Consider the following 18,061-nt stretch of genomic DNA (forward strand, 5'->3'; position numbering starts at 1 on the left):
TTAAAAATTACCTTGTGTTTAAAAATTACAAAGTGAGAACATTCACTTTGTGAATGTTTAAAAATTACAAAGTGAGAACAATTATAGGCCAAGAGGAAAAAACCAAAACATACTCTTTTTCAAACTTCTTGGACTCATTCATCTTTTCCATGTTCAATTTGACCAACTTCATCTTGAGATCATCAATTTCTTTATTGGACACAGCACCTAAAGTTGCTTTGGCATCCTTTTAAGAAGTGTAAGGGGACATAAAAATCAAGAATTAAATTTTAGGAGTAGCTGGAATTAAAAGATGTCCAAACAATAAGAGATTTAAAAAAAAAAAGAGAGAGAACACTCCATGAAGAAGCATGTTGGAGGAAAAATAAGTCACTCTTTGGAATTAGTAGTAATATCAACATTTAATAGGTGTTATGCTTCTTTTGTTTCCAAATTAAAATGTAATTAAGAGACAAGAAAACCTGGGAAACGAGAACACACTGGGAAAGACAGGAAGAGAAGTGAAAGAATAGAAAAAATTAACTTAGGTCAATGGGATAGCCAACAAGGAAGAGGAAGTAGAGAGCATATAAGTGGGTGACCCTTGAATATCTTTCTCATTTGAACTGGTCAAAGGAAAAAAGAATGCACGCACACATGTAAAAATATACCTCATCCAACAGGGAAGACAGAATGAAAGTGTGAAGGGAATTTCCCTGTAGGTGGAGGAGGTAGGAAGCAAAGAATTTGGAACTGAAAATAATTTTATTTTTTAAAGCTAGGATGTGTTTGGCCTTTCATGGAAAGGGAAAGAATGGAGCAGTGGCTCCCTCCCAAAAGGTGGTTGTGCTATAAGTGCAAGAAGACTTCTCCAGTAGAGCAGCTATGTGGCTCAGAGGATAGATAGCCAGGCCTGGAAATGGGAGGTTCTGGGTTCAAATGTGGCCTCAGGCATCTTCTAGTTGTGTGACCTTGGACAAGTTATTTAAAACCCCAACTGCCTTACCGCTCTTCTGTCTTGGAACCAATACAAAGTACTGATTCTAAGAGAAAAGAATTTAAAAACAAAACAACCAAGATTTCTCTAGGAACTCACTTGAGGACTTTGTGCTAATGTTTGTTGACTTTGAAGGTGTTTGTTCCTCATAACTTTAGTCCCTTCCAGATTTTTCTGCATTGGATCAATTTCCTCTTGCTCATGATTGTTTTCTTTGTCTTCACAAAATACACTTTCTTGAATTTCCTATCACCAAAAGACCACATTAGAAAGATTCTTGAGAGGTTTGAGGTAAAGAGAGAGTCAGAGTCAAAGTATAGTTATTTCAACTTAAAAACAAAGCTGACAACATATTCTACTTTGGAGTTACTTTTTCTTTTTGTTTTCTTTTATTTTATCTATTATCTGGATATGCCATGGTTCCTTTTTCATATAAGGAAGGTATTTTTAAAATTTTATAGTATAGATGCTGGAATATCATTTTATATCAAATGATTTAAGTGTGTAAATAAGACAGGGCTCATTATGAATGTCATAGACACTTATTTATTAATCAGTAACAGTACAAAGTTTGTTTAAAAGCTATTAATTACTTGCAAAACTCTATGTAGTACTGGGGGCAGCTGGGTAGCTCAGTGGATTGAGAGCCAGACCTAGAGACGGGAGGTCCTAGGTTCAAATCTGGTCTCTGACAGTTCCCAGCTGTGTGACCCTGGGCAAGTCACTTGACCCCCATTGCCTACCCTTACCACTCTTCCACCTATAAGTCAGTACACAGAAGTTGTAATTTATTTTAAATTACAGTCTTGGGTGTTGGTTTGTTTGTTTTTTACATTTGTACCCCAATAAGATGGCATTATCATCTGTTGAAAAGAGTGAACTGGTCTTTGTTTACTATGGTACCTGGAGGGTTTAAAATTAAAAAAACAAAACAAAACAAAACAAAAAACTCTACGTAGTAAATTCGATTTATTTTACATATATACCAATAGCTTAAATAGTAGACTCTGCTTCTCCTGGTCAAAAGATAAATGTTTTGTATTTATTCTTTCTCCTCTACTAAACTATATTGCATTTAAAAAAACAAAGAAATCCCAAATTTGCTTTTTATGTATTAAGAATATCTCCAAGGGTAGTTATATAAAGGTGATTTTGTTTGAAGCTTAAATCCAGGAAGACTCAACTGAATTTATTGGTTTTTATTTTTATATTTATTGGTTGACATCACCTGCAATGTGATAATGGTTCCTAGGAAAAGATCAATTATTTTCCCCCCAGGTAATTCTTGCTCCAGGTACCATAGTAAACAAAGACCAGTTCACTCTTTTCAACAGATGATAATGCCATCTTATTGGGGTACAAATGTAAAAAACAAACAAACCAACACCCAAGACTGTAATTTAAAATAAACTTAGCTTTTTAGAGGAGTGTAATGAAAACAGAGCTCTCTGCTATAAAATATGAAGCACAAATATAGATTTTTAAGAAAATCACAAAGAACTATGATTCTTAAAGTCAGGTCTTTTAGTGAATGTAAAAATGAGATGAAACTGGGATTTTCTCCCTACCATTGTGGTTCGTCCTGTGTGCTTCATTGTAAGGCCATGCTTCTTTTCTCCTCCTCCACTAAGAGCATCCAAATCATCCAGAGCTGTAGGGGGTGTCTGTGTAGTTTGTAACTTCTTTATGAGTTCTTTGTTCTCCTCCTTCATTTGTCTCAGTTCACATTCCCACTCTTTATATTCAACAACACTTTTGTCCTCAAACTCAGAGGATCCATTTATAATAGCCTAGACACAGCCCAATTCAACAAACATTTATTAAGTGCATCTTATTAAAAGTTCAAGATGTTTTTCTTGATAATCTCTGCCCCAGGAAGGTTCTCGTTAAGGGGGTCACATTATACAATAATTAGGATAAGAAAAGATAATACAACATATGACATCAAAACAAAATAAAACAATCAGTTAAACTGATTTAACAAGTGTATTGTGGAGATCAGAGGGAAAGATGACTTAGTGTAGTGATGGCAAACAGAGTGCTGTCCCCCCTCCCCCCAAGACTGAGTGCTGCCCCCAGCCCCTACCTTACCCCCCAAAGGGAAAGGAGGTAGCACTCCCATTGGGCTACTGGGCAGAGGATGGAGAGGGGAGCAGCTCCACCCTGAGTCCCTCTGCCTTTCTAGTAACAAACTCTGGCAGGCAATGGTGTGTCTGCCACAGGTTGGCCACCATGGATTTAGGGTCAAAAGAGTTAAAGAAAGTGGGATATCATTAAGAAGACAACATAAAATCCAGGTCTTACAATGTAGGCAAGGCAGGATAGAGAGAAGAGAGCATATGGGACATAAGGAACAATGTGGGCCAAGGGGGCAAGGGAGAGATTGGGGAAAAGTAGTTTCTTTTTAAAAACTGTAATCCATATTAATAGGGCAAACAATTTATTCCAACATCAATTTACTGGAAGTAAGGTGGTCAAAATAGGAAAGGCAGCAATGCATTAAAAAACAAAAATAAACACTCCAACTGAATATGTTTTATATGAATTATGTTTTTTCGCCCAAATTACTGAAGATCTAATTCACCAGAGACAAAATGGACTTAAAATTTTGCTTAGGGTAATTTGGCATTATTGGTTTAATAAGCTGTGCCCATGCTAATGAAGCTTTGTTCTTCTTAACAGGATGATTAGACAGTGGAATGTGAGAAGGGCCATAAGGGTGACTAAGTGTGTTAAGGACAGAGGCAGGATCAGAAGCACTCCGCTTCTGTTCTGTCTTGCCCTGTTGTTTCTCCACATAAGACAGATAAGCCAGAGGACTGAAGTGTGAGGGGCTAAGCGTAACTAATGAGTTCTAAGACATTCAGTAGTGAAGGAGACAAAGAAACATTTCCACATTTCTAGCTCTGGGGACGCTGGAACATGCAGGTGGCAATGTGGCGGAGTGAGAAGAGTTCTGGACTGGAAATAAGAGCATCTGGGTTTGACTGCTGGCCATGTTCCATTCAACCCTGCTAGTTTCCTCCTCTTATAAAATGAAGAGGTGGAACATAGTAAGCTCAAACATCCGGATTTGTTCTCATGGAACTTGCTGCCTGCTTTTAAAGACATTTCATTTCTCAGTTGTACAAAAATTGAGTGAATGTCTTTCCTATATTCTATAGAAACATTTATTACATAAAACGATTTTTTCATTAGGTATAAAGATAGGAAAATGGGACTAAAATCACACTCACCTTTATTTTATTATAGTACGAGTTATTCACATTAACAATCTTGTCATTCTCCTCCTGTATTACTTTTTTAAGGCATTCCACATCAAAATGTGTATTTAAGCACACATCCAGGAACAAGATAATTTCTTTCTTAGCATTTAACAATTGTTGGAATTCAGCTATCATGTTGTGGACATCATTTTGTGTTTCTGAAACATCCTTGAGAATTTGCTGGGTGGAGAAAAAAGTATTCACATTTTCTGAGTCCTGAGAAGACTTTACATAAATATGGCATTAAAGTTCATCACTGTTCTGAATAATAAAAATGGAGGCAAATATCTTAATATTTTAAGGTAAAATTAAAAATGTCATTCTAATTGGGAGAACCTAATCTAATAATTTTTTTGTATGCACTTGGGCAGGGAATAGGAACTACGTTAAAGTTGTTCTTTCCTGCAAACTCTATTGTCTGACTTAAAACTTAGTAGAAAAGTGTTATTTTATTATAATGAGCCTGTTGAAGCGATGAAGCAGACTGGGGATGACGCAAAGCAATAGAAATGGAAAAGATCAGGTTTGAATCCGGATTCCCACTGAATTTGAGAGTTTGGCTTATTTATAAAACGAAGGGATGGGCCTAGATGACCTCTAGGGTCACTTCTACCTCTAATTCCTATCCCATATCTAACTAACAATGACAGACTTGATGCTTGCTTATCCTTGGTGCCACTAAGTGGCATTATTGGCTCTTGGAGGGCTCCCCAAACCTAGAAAATGGGTATTTCTGTGAGGAGATATAGTCTATGGATTCAAAGATCAGGGGTTTTCTAGTTAAGGGTCCATATGGAAATGGCTATTTATGGACAGTTCAAAATAGTTTTTCAAATTTATTCATTTATATCCTCCCCTCCTTTCACCAACTCATAAGAAGATACTGGTGTAGTGTTAATAAATCTCTATTTGGAACCAGTGGATCTTCTAATTCCTACTTGTATGACTGTGGGCATCTAACCTCTGCTAGGACTCAAGTATAACATCAAGAGGTTGGACTACACGTTTTCTGGGACCCCTTCCAGTTCTAAACTCTAGGATTAGGATGAATATATACCTGCACATCTTAAAAGCATTGATCTTTCTAAAAGGCAGTGGGATCAATATGGAAAATATTTACTGTAACTCAAACTGATTTAACTCATTTATCAATAATCACCTGTTCCTAGCTTTTGGACATGCATATGGATTGGGATCACCAGTCTAAGGATTTAGGGGTGTGCTAACAAGTTAGGCTGTGACCTCTGCTCACGGGTAGGAAAGGGTCGCAGAGATACTTTGTAGCTATGAATAAATTAGGCCTTGGATAAGATTTGGAAGTGTTTTTTTTTTGTTTTTTTAAAGTATAAATATCCTTATATAAAAGAGCTATTTGGTCACTGTGCACTTGGGGAACTATGAAATGAGGCAATCTACTGCTTTCAATACTAGAGCTTAACAGGATATAGTTTTTAAAAAGCAAACAAACAAAAAACCCTCTTACTTTGTCTTAGAATCAATACTATGTATTAATTTCAAGGCAGAAGTGACTTATCCAAAGTCACACAGCTAGGAAGTGTCTGAGGTCATTTTATCCCAGTACGGCCTGGCCCTCAATCCACTGAGCCACTCAATCCACTGAGCCACTCAGCTGCAACCAGGATATAGATCTAAATAGTTTTCTTATTGTTTTTTTTTTCCTTTATAAATACACAAAGCAAGGATTAAAAAAAAAATCCTCTTGAACAATTCCTACCTCCATGTGTAGATCCATCTTTTGGCTCAATTTATATCCACTTAATTCTGGGGGTCCTCCTTGAGAATGTTGGTGAAGATGCTGTGTTTTAACAAGTAGTTCATTCTGCCTTTCTGCCTCCCTAATCAAATCCATTTCAAGTTTGTTGATAGCACTGTGATGCTCCTTCCTTATGCCTACAACACGCTTTAACACACCCTAGTGGGAAGAAAAGAAAGCAATTGAGGAGGTTTGCTGTAGAGGCCCGCATATGGCCAGAAACTGACCCACTCCTCAGAGTATGTGAACGTGGTACTTCCAAGGTATGAGTACAAGGAATAAATTCCCTTTCTCCTAAGGAAAGCTCAACAACATGAGCAGAAGGCTACACACCAAAGACACAAGTACTGAACACACACATCAGGACAACTGAGTGTATGTAACTCTACTCCCTGCTTTGGTGGCCAAAGATTCTATGACTGGGACACAAGAACTTCAAAGTGAAAAGGAATGAGCTGAAGTGGCAGAGGGGAATCGTGACTGTGAGGCTAGGACAGAAAGGAGGAAGGCCACCTCAAGGGGACAAGGAGGGGGCTGGACTCGACAGGCAGGAGGCAGTTCCTTTCTTCTCTAAGGAAGATTTGGATTCACAAGTGCTTTCAGTGGGGGGCCATCGAGTAAGTGCAGAGAAAGAAGGAAGGACTCTGAATCTTCCTGTCAAGAATAGAGTGACCCACCATTCCTGACTCTAAGATTTAGTTATGTGACATTAGAGAAGGCCTTTCCTGATCTCTCATTTGTTAGAGCACCTTCCCAACCCCTCTATCTTTTAGATTCTGTAGTTTAGAGGAAGCATGGGGCAGTGCGTGGAGTTGGCCTCACAAACAGGAAGACCCAGGGTCAGCAACTAGCTGAGCGATACTGGTTGTGGAAGCCTGGGCTTAAGCGTTCAGTGCTTTAGGTTCCATTTTAAAAGGAAGTGACTGTGGGATCCTTATGTGTGGATTAGTGGTCCCTGTTTCTATATGATACCAATACAACTGCTCTAGGGGACTCTCTAAGGATACAAAATATGGAGGGAGTATCAATTCTCTAAGTTAATGAAATGATAGGTCCTCATCCTTCTTCATCATGAGTCTCATTTTTATAATAAATGAAGATGTGAAAGAATCAAGACTATGATTCTGAATCTGATTCTCAAACAAAGGAGAGTTGGTTGCTTGGGCAGAAATCATGGGGACTAAGGAAAGTGGGATTAGATTATTTCAACTCAGAATTTGTTAATGAGGACAAGAAAGCTGAGAATAGTTGATGTGCAACCTAGGTTTTGGGAAAGCAGATTTTTTTAAGGGTTGGGAGAAAGTAACATCATGATAGTAAATTATCATCTCAATGATGTAAACCTACAAAAAAGAAATCTGAAAGACAAAAAAAAAAAAAAAAGAAACAATTCCAATAAGAATGAGTTGCTTCAACTGAATTAAAAAGCAACTAATCAGGGGGCAACTGGGTAGCTCAGTGGATTGAGAGCCAGGCCTAGAGACAGGAGGTCCTAGGTTCAAATCTGGTCTCTGACAGTTCCCAGCTGTGTGACCCTGAGCAAGTCACTTGACCCCCATTGCCTACCCTTACCACTCTTCTGCCTTGGAGCCAATACACAGTATTGACTCCAAGACAGAAGGTATGGGTTTTAAAAAAAAAAAAAAGCAACTAATCAAAAACTCAGATTTTTAAAAACAGATTGTAAAGAAAATTGGAGTAAGTGTGAGAAAGGAAGGATGACTACAACAGTGCAGCAAGGCAAGTCATGTCAACAAGCATTTATGAAATTCTTACTATAGTGTCAGGCTTGAAGACAGAAAGAAGTGGCCCTGTCTTAAAGGACGTGATAGTCTAATGAGGGACAAAGAATATGGAAAAAACTACAGGCTATTCTCCCCTAAAGTCTTCCTGTAATTTTTGTTTGTTTGTTTGTTTGTTTTTTTAAACCCTTGTACCTCGGTGTATTGTCTCATAGGTGGAAGAGTGGCAAGGGTGGGCAATGGGGGTCAAGTGACTTGCCCAGGGTCACACAGCTGGGAAGTGGCTGAGGCCGGATTTGAACCTAGGACCTCCTGTCTCTAGGCCTGACTCTCACTCCACTGAACTACCCAGCTGCCCCCTCTTCCTGTAATTTTAAACTATTAATGCTAAGACTTTAGGGGTAAACAACAAAATACACTATCTCCGGATAATCAAAGAGGAATGGAGGGATCAGGAAAGCCCTGTAGGATGATAGCTTGGAATGATCTCGGGTTGGAGTTGCTTGACCAAAAAAACAAAAGGGCTTTTAATGTAATACTAAGAAAAAGAGTAAGATATAAGGAAGCACTGGACTGCTGCTTATGATTATTATATTATATTGCATCCCAATTATATAATAAAAAATTAAGAGTTCATGCCCAAGATAAATAGGCAACTAGGATGCCTAGAGAACAGCTAACAGCCATTGATAGGCCCAGACATCCTCAAGTCCCAAGAGAGTCAGAGGTGTGAAGGTTGAGTCAATCAGTAAACTCTGGAGCAGGTCCACTATGTCCTGATTTTCAGAAAAGCTGAAGAGGCAGATCCTGAAAACACACAGCCAAAGTGAGCTTGATGTCAAAAACTGATGTAAGTCTAAGAACATATTCTAGAAGAGGGAGAGGTAATGAGCACCCAGAAAAGGAAGCACTGACAAAAACCTTCCACAGTGATAAATATGTGACCACTCTAAATACAGCCTCATTTATTATAAAAATGGCACATGGAAGACATTAAAAAAGAGCTCATAGGCACTTCTTGAAGCAAATACCTCGAGTTTCTTTAGTACGCATATGCTGCTGGAGTGGAGATCATTATTACAGCGCCGGCTGCTGGCTAAAATTTTTTCAACAGCTTTAGTTAACTGAGGTGTATGATAAAGGGATGCTCGAACTTTGACCTGGAGCTCATTTTGGTTTTCAAATGCCTTTTTCAAGTCAACAGAGAGTTTGCTCAGGAACCCAAAGCGACTTTCCATCATAGTATATTTCTTCTGAAGTTCCTAAAGAAAATTAGAATTGAATGATCTTAAACAACAGCTTAAAGAGCTTTATAAACATTAGGTTTTATATGACTGAATTTCTGCAGGAGATGAGTTATTTAAAAAATTTGCATTTTGAATCAACAATAATTGGGAAAACTACAATAAAATATTACTGGGGAAAAAAGGTAAAAAAAATCACCAAAAAAAGGTGTTGGGAGGGGAGGGGGAGAGAGAATATATGGTGTTTCAAAATTCAAGACGGAATCAGGGTTTGTTTCTTCTTTTAGTCTGGCTGAGTAGTCAAACTTAGTTCTTAAATCTTCAGAGTTCCATTATCCTGATTAAAGAATTTCTAAACAGAAGTAGAGGAAGCTACAAGGAAAACACAAAAAGATAAAGGAAACCTGGCTTGACTCAGTTTAACAAAGCAGTTTGAGTGCACGCCCAGAGTATGTGTGGATACTTTTCAAAATAGAGCAGAGTCAACACAAAGAGAGAGACATAAAAGGAATAAATGGTGTCACTGTATACTCCATTAGACTACAGCTAGAGTACTGTGTATGCCATATTTTTTCCTAGCCTTTGTAAAGAAATATTTACTGTATTGTAGGCAAAAAGTAAATAAACATATAACAGTTTAGCTCAGTTCTTCTAGGCAAGCAGTCCAGGTTGGTTTAAACGCCAAAGAATGATCAAACACTTCTACTAGGCAGTAGCTATCTAGTGATTCCAGACTGCTCACGTTAAAATTAATACCAGTACTTCTGCAGGGCCCAGTAATACAGGACATCAGTATAGTAATACTCATACACAGAATTTAAGAAAAGAAGAAGGGCCAGTCACACAATCATCAAGTAAAGTTTGAAAAATTATACCATCATAATTGACTTGGGAGGGAATATTTAGTGGAAAAACAAAAAGGGTCACCAAAAAGAGTTATCTAAAATAAAAAATCTTGCTTAGAGAATCTCTCAAGGGGTTCTTGAAAAAGCAAAGTGTTCAATGCCAGATCAGGTCCCATATGTAAAACACTTTATTCCCTGATACTTGAAGGCTGGAGCTCTCTGGTTCCTCTTAAAAGGGATCGTGTCTATGGTCTCTACAAATGGTCTCTCACGAATGAAAAGTCTAACAAAAGTATATATTCAAATACTTCAAAATAATCACTAAACTACCAAAGGGCAATTTACTAAATAACAACATTGAGGGACAAATTCAGTAACAGTCCAACATTTTTTTTCACCTTCAATTGCTCAAAATAGTTTAAAACAATATGACAGTATTCTTAGGAAGATACAACTTAGACCAGACGGGTCAAACCTGTTGCCTCCTGAAGTTTAAGAGATGAAAATAACTGGTAAAATGAGCAAAAACAACAAAGTAAATACAATATATGTAATACTAATTTGTGTTTTCTGAAGATAATATGTAGCTGCAGGGATTCATTTCTATTTGATTTGGATACCACTGTCTTAAGACTATTTTTTAAGTTCCTGTGTCTACTGGATGGAGAAAAAACCAAGGCCACTTAAGAGGAAAACACTATCTTAATTTAAATTATTGGCACTTACATTTATCTTTGAGCATTTTTCTTTAAGACTTTCAATAGGGTGTTGCTTGATGTCCTTTCTTGAGTTTGCTTCCATTTTTACCAGTTCTTTTGGTTTCTGTTGGTTCTATGGTAAAATTTCAAGAATGAATTTTGAATTCTATTTGTGATCATTAATATTTGAACAAATATTCCAGTAACTGAATCCAATGTGGACTTTTAGTAAAATGGATAACTTTAGTTTGTTCTGGAGTTAAACCTACTTACTTCCAATCTACAAAAGCTAAAGATCTTGGGGAAAAAATTAGTAGCAATTCATGCATTTGCATGTTAGCTAAGTTGCATGATTTTATGGTTATAAATATTCTAGGTATAGTTGTAGATAGGCACTATGCAAAGTGCTTTACCAATATCTCAGATGAATTAGATACATGAGGGATAGATAGATCATTTTCAGTTTGGGAGGGAGGAGGCAGGATCAGGCAAGGAAAGCCTTAGAGGAGGGCAATTTGAAAGCCCAAAGGGCTTTAAAAGAATGCCTGCCCTTTGATCCAGCCATACCACTGCTGGGTTTATACCTCAAAGAGATAAAAAAAAAATGGGAAAGGACCTATTTGTATGAAAATATTTATAGTTGTACTCTTTGTGGTAGCAAAAAAATTGGAAAATGAAGGGTTGTCCCTTGATTGAGGAATGGATCAACAAATTTGTGGTATCTGATGGTGATTAAATACTATTGTGCTAAAAGGAATAATGAACTGCTTGATTTCTAGAAGGACCAGAAGGGCTGCAGACTGAAATAAGCAGAACCAGGAGAACATTGTACACAGTAAGTGAAACACTGTGGGATGATCAAATATAACAGACTTTGCTACTTACTAACAGCAATTTAATGATCTAAGACAATTGAGGGACTTGTGAGAAAGAAAGCTATTCACATGTAGAGAAAGAATTGTGGGAATAGAAATACAAAAAAATATGATTTATCACTTGTTAATGTGGGCACATGATTTGGGGTTTTGGTTTTAAAAGATCACTCTATTGTAAAAATGAATAATATGGAAATGGGTTTTGAGTGATACATGTATAACCCAGGGGAATTGCTTGTCAGCTCTAGGAGGGGGGGAAGGAAGAGGGGAGGGATAGAAAATTAATCATGTAAACATGGAAAACTTAAGTATAGATTTGTTACTGCAATAAAAAAAAAAAAAACTAAAAAAAAAAAAAAGAAAGAAAGAAAGAAAGAAAGAAAGAAAGAAACGTAATGTAATGTAAATGTAAGTGCATTCATAGTACTTATGTTTTACAAAGGGTCTGAGATGGGAACCAGAGCTACCTAACATTTCCATCATGCTTACTATGTGCCAGGCTCTGTGCTAAGCACTTTGCAACTCTTATCTCATTTGGTTTCCACAACAATCCTGAGGTTGGTGCTATTATTGCTTTCATTTTGTAGTTGAGAAAACAAGTGACTTTTCCTAGGTCGTAAAGCTAATAGGTGTCTAAGTCTAAATTTGAACTCAGGACTTCCTGACTTTAGGTATCTCTATCCACTGAGTCACCTAGCTCCTGGGCAAGAAGGGAGACAGAGGTTTTAGAGCATGGGAGAGGAAGGAGTTGAAGACATACAGTTTCCACCTTCTCAGAAAGTAGAAGATTTAACTGTTGAACACAGAGGGCAAGATGAAATTAGGAGACAGAAGAGAGTTTCTAAAGTTCAGTAAGATCAATAAAAGACCACTACTGGGCAGCTCCAGAAAGGTTAGCTCTGGGGCCTTGGAGAAAGGTCTGATTATTATAGAATCAAGACTCTAAAGAGAAGGAAGTGAAAACAGACAAATGTCATTTTCAGGGAAGAATGAGACTGGGGGGAGGGGGGAGGGAGAGATTGAGGAACTTGTGATTATATCCAGGGCAAAGAGGAAGCTAAGAGGAAGTAGGGCAGTGGGAGAAGTAGACAGACACAAGACTGTGTAGTCAGAAGGGAATCTGTATTTCAGAGTTCAGCATTTAAGATCTAGAGTAGTTGCAGGCAATAGTAATATAGGAGGAAGACCACCTTCACTGGGTAATTGAGAAAGCAGAGATGAAGGCTATGGGAAGGAAGGTGCTGATTAACTGAGAGGCCAGGATGACAGAAGAAACATCAAGTGAATATTGAATTCACCATCAGAGATGGCAGTTGATGGCCTAGAAAGAAATGTAACAAAGCAGAGGTACTAAAGTCATTCTGGAAGGTGGGACAGTGACCTGGAGGTTCATAGTAAAACATCAAGGATCAGAATACCATGACATAATTGGCTGGTACTTCCTACATGCAGGAGGTACTTAAATTGTTTATTGATTTGATTTGGATTACTGTAGTACCACCAGGCGTGGTGATGATTTAAAAAAAAGGCATTCCCCAGAGGTACACTGGACTTGGTGTAGAAATGCTGATCCTAGCTCTACTCCTAACAGTTTCGTACTCCATGAGCAGAGGCTACTCACATGATTGGAGCATCAGCTCTGTCTTTTGTAAAATAAGAAGAGTTGCCTAGGCCATCTCATGAGGATGTAATGATCAAATGAAGTGAATGGACCCCTGAGTAATGCTGTCCAGCCTCCCCTCTCTCGGACAGTCTGTCATGGGCTAAGCCAAATCAGAGTTTATCACTAAGGTAGTAAAAGGCTTCTTACCGCCATTCCAATCTGCTTTAGATTTCCTTTTAGGTTACTTATTTCTGTTTGGAGAGCCTTCTTGGTTTCCTTCAGGTCATCTCTCTCCTTGCAGAGAGCATTCATTTCACTAAGACATGAAGCCAGTTTCTGAGTCAGGTTCAGTTTCTCTGTCTCAGCCATGGACAATGTGTTACTCATGTTCTTTAACTGGTCCTCCAACTGACAGAGTGACTGTCTTTGTGGCCTAGTCTTGTTCACGTCTCTCTGTATATTAAGAAGCATCTCTTCTGTTTCTTGAAGCTTTTGGATCTGGAGACAGATTTTTTAAAAAAATTAAATGGTAGGTGAATATAGGGGTAATTTCCCCAACACTTCTATAAGGTAGCCCACAGAAACTTTGTTGACAGAAAGCCTCATGGAAAACATAGCTTTTAACCTTTGCCCTAAGATTACCCTGAATACTGGAGATGTTGGCTTCCTTAAATTCTGGTTCAATAAAATCTTCACTGTTATAATCAGAATGCCTAAGTTAAATGATGCACTCCCTCTTTCTGTTCTACTCAATAGTTGGGTGAAGCCAGGTGGTTCGCTGGACTGAGAGCCCAGCCCAGATAAAGGAGATCCTGGGTTCAAATGTGGTCTCAGACACTTCCTATTCCTATTTGACTGACATTGGGCAAGTCATTTAACCCCAATTGTCCAGCCCTTACTGCTCTTTTGCTTTAGAACCAATACATAGTATTCACTATTTAAAAATACTTAATAATCTGTTTGGGGGAAGGAATGCATTTTGTAATAGTATTTGCTTGTTTGTCTAAACCAATTATTTCAATTTATTAGCAATCCTTTAGTACTTTATTAGGGATAGATGGTCTTTTTTGTACCTTTTCTTTTTTTAGATTCTATTACTGGAAGAGAAAATATTGTTGCATTTAATGAATTTCATAACTACTCCCATATGTATTTTATAGCACTTTAAATTTTTTAAAAAGCACACCCAAAGAACAAACATCTTTCTTCTTAGTTCAATTTGATTCAACACAACAAGCATTTATTAGGCACCTTCTGTGGTAAGGTCAATGGGCTAGGTGTAGGGGATACAAAGCAGAAATGCAAAATAGTCCCTCCGCTCCAAAAGTTTATAGTCCTACTACGGGGCTACTACATGTGCAAAGAGATATAGAAAAATGCAAGACAATTTGTGGGAAAGAATACTAAAAAGTAGGGGGAATCAGGAAATTTATAGAAAATAATGAGAAGATGTATCTTGAAGTAGGCTGAAAATTTTAAGGGACGGAGGTGAGAAAGGAATACTTTCTGAGCTTTTGGACAATTTGCACATTGGCAAGAGATGGACTGGTAGATTCTGGGAGAACAGATAAGTTAGGCTGGCTATAATGTACAATAAATGAAGGGAACTACATTAAATAATTGTAAAAAAATTGAAGATTCGTGTGTAAAGCATGGCCAGACCTGTACTTTAAGGATATTAACTTGGAAGCTCTATGGAGAATGGACTAGAGAAGAAGCAGCAGGGTGGCCAAGTGGAAAAAGTCATTGCAATAGTTAAAATGAGAGGGCAGAGGAGGTAAGAGTTGTCCACTGGGGGCAGCTGGATGGCTCAGTGGAATGAGAGCCAGGCCTAGAAACAGGAGGTCCTAGGTTCAAATCTGGCCTCAGACACTTCCTAGCTGTGCGACCCTGGGCAAATCACTTGAACCCCATTGCCTAGCCCTGTAACAAATAAAATTAATATAGAAGGATATATATAAAAGATATTAGGGTTTAAAAAAATTTAAAAAAAAAAAAAGAGTTGTCCACTAACTGGATATAGGCCATGGGGAGGGTGAGGAAGAAGACCGAGTTGAAAATGATGCCCATCTCTACAGATATACTTTATTTGGGGAAGCAAGATAGGGGGAGGTAAGTTTAGACTTTAGAGATGTCCTGTTCCCAAATATGATACTAGAAGACCATGGAATTTTCTAGCTAAGGATGAAAGACTTTTTTTGACTGATAGTTTACTGAGAAAATCCTAGACAAATCAGCAGATTACCTTAAATAAAATAGCAGTTTGCAAAATGCATATATATATATATATAGCATGTGTATATATGTACACACATAATACATTGTCAGCTTTTCTTTATGGAAATAAGAAAATTCAAAAGGAAATGAAGTCTTAAATATTTCCTTTAAGACTAACATGAAGCTTATGTTGGAAAGTCCCACTATGCTTTCCAAAAATATTAAAGCAACAAATATATTCAGAATCCAGGCAGGCAACTAGCCAACTTAAAACATCCAAACCTACCTTTTCCTGTAGTTCAGCAGTGGTTTTCTCTAAAATTTCTTGGCTCTTTGATACTTGAGCTGTCTTCTCTGAAATGCATTCTTTCAGTTTATCAATTGTTTCTTGGTGCCCCTTTAGACACATATCAGCAAATCTGAGCTCTTCTTGGGTTCCTTGACCCTTTCGTATTAAAGGAAGAGACAAGATTATATTTTACAATACAATTATCTTAACACTTCTTTGTCCTTTCTAAAAGACTTGTTTCTCAAAAGAACATCTTTACTAGATGTTACCTTAGCTCTGAGGTCCCTTATGGTTTCTTTCAGCTGGTCCATCTCTATGTGAAAAGCCTCCTGTGCCTTTGCCAGTTCATTTCTCTCCTTAGCTACAGAGGTGGTTTCTTCAAGACTGGCTTGGAGTTTCTGAGCCAATTCCAGGTTTTCCATTTCTATCCTCTCCAGAGAAGATTCTTTGGTTTTCAGTTGCTTCTTTAACTGTTCCACCTCAATCACTTTTTCCTCCACTTTATTGCCTTCTTCTCTGACATTAAAAACTTGCTCTTTTTTCTCCTGAAGCTCTTGAATCTGGTGTCAAATAATAATTTTTAAAAATGGTAATTTAGTATAACCAGCAATATTGGGAAGGCCTGCGTGGATAAGATTAAGACACTGCATACATAAACTCGTGGATTTCCCCAGTCACAAGAAAAGAAACCCACCCTTTTCTGTAGCTCAGCTTTAGTTTTCTCAAAAGCTTCTTGATTCTTTGACACTTGAGCGGCTCCCTCTGAAACACATTCTTTTAATCTGTCAATTGTCTCTTGGTGCTCCTTCAGACCCATCTGAGCAATTCTGAGTTCTTCTTGTGTTTCCAGACCCTTTGGTATTAGGGGAAGATTCAAGCACATATTTAGAGTAAGATTATGTTAACACACTGACATAGCATGTCTTGGTTCTTATAAGGTCATATTTACTAGACAGAGATTTACCTTGGCTTCAAGTTCTCTTATGTTTTGTTTCAGTTGATGGCTCTCCTCCTGGAGAGTCATCAGTGTCTTTGTCAGTTCATCTCTCTCCTCAGTCACAGATGTGGTTTCTTCAAGACTGGCTTGGAGTTTCTGAGCCAACTCCAGGTTTTCCAAATTGATTCTCTCCAGGGCAGACTCTTTGGATATTAATTGCTCCTTTAATTGTTCCATTTCCTTTATTTTTTCTTGAGTTTCACTGTCTTCCTCTCTGACATTAAATATATGTTCTTGTTTTGCCGGATGTTCTTGAATCTTGAGAGAAATAAAAAAATGCTTAGTTGGCAGTTGTTTAAAAAAGCCTATTATTTTCCCAACAAGAGGAATGCAGAATACTCAGAACCCGAGTGGTCAATTATTCTACCCCCTCCCAAAACAAACAAATCTACCTTTTGCATTAGTTCAGCATTAATTTTCTCTAAAGCTTTTGGATCATTTATCCCTTGAGCCATCTTCTCTGAAATTCTTTCTTTCAGTTTATCAATTGTCTCTTGGTGTTCCTTCAGACAGGTCTGAGCAACTTTTAGTTCTTCTTGTGTTTCCAGGGCCTTTTTTATTAGAAGAAATCCAAAGAGAATATTTACAATAAAAGGATATCAACACTATTGTCTCTTTTCTAAGATTAGGATTTCATTCTGGAAAACAACTTAGTCCAATACTAGAAATGTCAGTGAATTATACACTCTTGGATCCAATGATACTACTCATTGGCATATGTTCTGAAAGGAAAAGAAGCATTTTTAGAAAACCAAATGGTACAATTTTTTTTTTTTTTTGGTAAAGACCTGGAAATAAAGTGAGTACTCACTGACAGGGTAATGGCTGTTAAAACTACGGTATATGAACGTAATACTATAGAGATCTCAGGAAAAATTGGGAGGTCTAGTAGGAAATTATGTAGAGGTAAGGGAGCTTCAGAACACTTTTATATACACACACATAAATATGAGTAATTATGTGTGTGTGTATGCACATACCCACAAGCCCACATATGTATATACGGGTAGAAAATAAGCTGTAAATGAATCGTGTACATATGTACAATGACACATGCATAATATAGAGACCACATTCATGCAAAAGAAACCAACAAGAAGTTTAGAACTGTCAGGAATACTATAACTAATCCTTATTTTGATGGATTTCTGGTGAGTTGTAGTTTCTTCCTCTAGATAGAGAAGCCATAGACTGTCACTGCAGGATGAGATATTTGCTGATAGGTAAGACCAACATTTTTATTTGTATTGGTAGCTCTAATGATTTGCTTAGAAGGAAGGCTGTATTGGTACGAGGGAATCTTTGGGAGCTGACAACATATACATATATTTATACCTACACTGTTAACTATTTCTTATAAAGGAAGTTTCAAGGTAGAAGGGGGTTGGGGAAAGGCTTTCATTTTCTAACAGAAACCACACTGACAGGAATCAATGCCTACTGTGTATAGCAAGGCATTCTGCTAAACTGAGACATAGTAGTGTACTTAGGGCTGTAAAGTCAAAATACAATCAAAACTAAACATGCTTATCAAG

General features: G+C 37.6%; 1 protein-coding gene across 1 annotated transcript in view; it reads right to left on the bottom strand.

Moving 5' to 3' along the window:
• The window catches only part of CENPE (centromere protein E), a 95,898-nt gene that overhangs the window by 15,248 nt on the left and 62,589 nt on the right, over positions 1–18,061 (bottom strand). The window contains exons 27-39 of the mRNA XM_044681632.1: positions 16,919–17,077; positions 16,494–16,784; positions 16,224–16,382; positions 15,799–16,089; positions 15,527–15,685; positions 13,231–13,521; positions 10,574–10,678; positions 8,790–9,020; positions 5,978–6,175; positions 4,213–4,422; positions 2,545–2,766; positions 1,076–1,222; positions 114–226 (exon numbers count right to left, since the gene is read on the bottom strand). Coding sequence (XP_044537567.1) covers positions 114–226; positions 1,076–1,222; positions 2,545–2,766; positions 4,213–4,422; positions 5,978–6,175; positions 8,790–9,020; positions 10,574–10,678; positions 13,231–13,521; positions 15,527–15,685; positions 15,799–16,089; positions 16,224–16,382; positions 16,494–16,784; positions 16,919–17,077 — 2,576 coding nt within the window. The remainder of the gene's footprint in view (positions 1–113; positions 227–1,075; positions 1,223–2,544; positions 2,767–4,212; positions 4,423–5,977; positions 6,176–8,789; positions 9,021–10,573; positions 10,679–13,230; positions 13,522–15,526; positions 15,686–15,798; positions 16,090–16,223; positions 16,383–16,493; positions 16,785–16,918; positions 17,078–18,061) is intronic.

Source organism: Gracilinanus agilis, chromosome 6 (genome assembly GCF_016433145.1).
Source record: "Gracilinanus agilis isolate LMUSP501 chromosome 6, AgileGrace, whole genome shotgun sequence".
Classification (NCBI taxonomy): Eukaryota; Metazoa; Chordata; class Mammalia; order Didelphimorphia; family Didelphidae; genus Gracilinanus; species Gracilinanus agilis.